This window comes from Teleopsis dalmanni, unplaced genomic scaffold (assembly GCF_002237135.1).
Source record: "Teleopsis dalmanni isolate 2A unplaced genomic scaffold, ASM223713v2 unscaffolded_contig_4617, whole genome shotgun sequence".
In the NCBI taxonomy this organism is placed as follows: domain Eukaryota; kingdom Metazoa; phylum Arthropoda; class Insecta; order Diptera; family Diopsidae; genus Teleopsis; species Teleopsis dalmanni.
Genome location: NW_024035999.1, coordinates 1 through 2833, shown reverse-complemented (window position 1 = coordinate 2833; position 2833 = coordinate 1). Strand labels below are relative to the sequence as shown.

The 2833-nt window shown below is 37.6% G+C and overlaps 2 protein-coding genes across 2 annotated transcripts; both read left to right on the top strand.

Moving 5' to 3' along the window:
• Window positions 1–88: 88 nt before the first annotated feature.
• Window positions 89–1312, top strand: LOC119665349. Its single transcript, XM_038074595.1, has one exon. It carries the CDS (start codon window positions 89–91, stop codon window positions 1310–1312), a length of 1224 nt encoding a protein of 407 aa, XP_037930523.1.
• A 2-nt stretch (window positions 1313–1314) lies between these two features.
• LOC119665350 lies at window positions 1315–2813 on the top strand (the record flags this gene model as incomplete). The annotated part of the gene is made up of 1 exon (XM_038074596.1): window positions 1315–2813. A coding segment is annotated over exon 1 (1499 nt), but the record flags the coding sequence as incomplete, so codon positions are not given.
• Between the last annotated feature and the right edge of the window lie 20 nt (window positions 2814–2833).

The window sequence follows — 2833 nt, the reverse complement described above, 5'->3', positions numbered from 1 at the left end:
AAGGCTTGAAGCATCAACATTGCCATATGATGCTAAACACCCAATGGTAATTCCTTACAATCACTCAATAGTGAAATTGATGTTCAAAATGAAACATGAAGAAAATTCCCATTGTGCTCCACAATTATTGCTAAGCATAATGAGACAAAACTTCTGGTCGATTAAAGGAAAGATTATGGCGCGAAACATTGTTCACAGCTGTGTCATCTGTTCAAAGGCAAAACCAAAACTGATGGACCAACTCATGGGCAACTTACCGACTGATCGAGTTACTCTAACTAAACCATTTTTTACCACAGGAGTTGATTACTGTGGTCCGATATGGATTCATTATAAAATTAGAGGAAAAAGGCCAACAAAGGCATATTTAGCAGTATTTTGCTGTTTCGCGACTAAGGCTGTTCACCTAGAAGTGGTGAGTGACCTGACAACAGAGGCATTCATAGCCGCTATTCAACGTTTTATCAGCAGAAGAGGAAGATGCCAAACAATTTATAGTGACAATGCGACTAACTTTGTTGGGGCGAGAAACCAACTACAAGAGCTCCAGTCTACCATTTATTCAGAAAATGGTAAAGAAAAGATCATTAAGACCAGTAGTAACAAGGGAATTGACTTCAAATTCATTCCACCAAGAGCTCCTCATTTTGGAGGACTCTGGGAAGCTGCCGTCAAGTCAGCTAAACATTTAATGATTAAAGGAATTTTCAACGCTTCATTGACTTATGAAGAATTGACAACAGTCATAACTGAAATAGAAGCCATGTTAAATTCAAGGCCAATAACAAAAATGTCATCCGATCCAAATGATCTAACAGCGCTTACACCAGGACACTTTCTCATAGGCGAACCACCTACCACTAATGTAGATCCTTATCAAAAGGAGAGCCGAATGAGTTTATCATCACGATGGCGTTTAGTTTCTGAACTCAAACAAGAATTCTGGAGAAGATGGTCAAAGGAATATCTCAATGAACTCCAATCAAGGTACAAATGGAAACAACAAAAGGCAAATCTATGCCAAGGTGATTTAGTCATTATTAAAGATGATAATCTACCCATGTACAAATGGCCTCTTGGCAGGGTGCAACAGGTGTATGAAGGAGAAGATGGTTTGGTCCGTGTAGCTGACATAAAAACAGCCAATGGGATTTTTAAACGACCATTACGATCATTGGCCCCCTACCCACTGAAGGCAGCATTAATCAAAATCCAACAAAACAAAATTCTACTGTCACACAAACAAGACGAACGAATGAACCTAGTGAAGCGTTGCCAAAGCGTCGAAAGATATATGATGGCACATCTTTAATGATGACCATACTTGTGACAATTTTGATGATGCCATTAATACTTTCGAAACCCATTGAAGAAATATCATTTCCAAACAAACCCGGAATATATTTTGAAGGAATTGGCACCGTAAATCAAATCATTGGAAGATGGAAAATTATCACTTACTTTGAGTTCGCGCCTATTCGAAAGGAGATCGAAAGGTTTCAAAATGGCACAGCAGCACTTCAGCAATTGTGCCCATTGTTACAGCAACAAGAAAGCTGTTATGAGCTCGTCCGTCAATTCAATAATACTAATATAGAGTTACGAACTGAAACGAAGGTCATGACGAGACACCGATCAGCCAGAGGAGCCATCAATATAGTTGGAAATATTGCTAACAAATTATTTGGTGTTTTAGATTCAGAATATGCTGAAACGATTTCTAAAACTCTAACTCAAATCAACAATAATGAAGATGTACTATCAAAAATGATCAAAAATCAGACTACAGTCATGGACTCAACTATAAATATATTCAGCAAAACTACAGAAGCCATTGCAGTCAAACTGAATCAACTACAAGATGAGACAAACAAAATAGTAGATTACACTAATCATAATACTAAACGTATTAACCACCTAGAGATCTATACATCACTGGTAACCCAACTTACATGGATGGCACATACATTAATGAAAATTGAAGCTGCGATATTTGATGTCTTAACTGATACTCAGCATGGCAGAATTAATTCTCTTTTGATGTCTCCACAACAACTTCAAGACCAAATCATGAAGATCAAGGGCCATTTACCTCATTCACTTCGTCTTCCATTTAATCAAGAGGACGTTATTCATTTATACACGTTGATGTCTTCACAAAGTGGAATCACACAAGATCATTTGATAGTTGTCTTACAACTGCCATTAACCGATCATGAGGATTTCGATTTATTCAATCTCGTCCCAATTCCTGCAACAGTCAACAATACAATGATGACAATAGTTCCAGAAGCTTCATTTTTAGCTGCCACGCCGCATAGAGACCAATATTTTGCCTTAACTCGTGAACAGTATAAGGAGTGTATGATTTTCAAGCAACCAGAAAACAAACTACTTTGTTCAGATAAACAATCAAAATATAACACCGGCTCACAGGTTTACGCTTGCGAATTTAACCTATTAAAAAACATATCTGACAATACGTGTAATGTGCAGGAAACAAAATCGAACATTATTTGGAGTCCCCTGTATCATGCGAACCAATGGATATTCGGGTCAAAAAACAATACAACAGTTACGGCCGTCTGTAAGGGCATCACGACTCATTTAGAACTACAAGGTGCAACACTGCTGAAATTACAAGATGACTGTGTACTCAAACACCAAACGTCTATAATTCAGACACATCAAACGCTTACCGACACCATGTATGAATCTTACATTGCATTTGGTGAGATACCTGTCATCAATAACTCAGAATTATGGTCAAAGTTTAAAGGAAGTTCATTGAATCTCAGCAATGAACTTAAACAGTTAAAGCTACTTCACAATA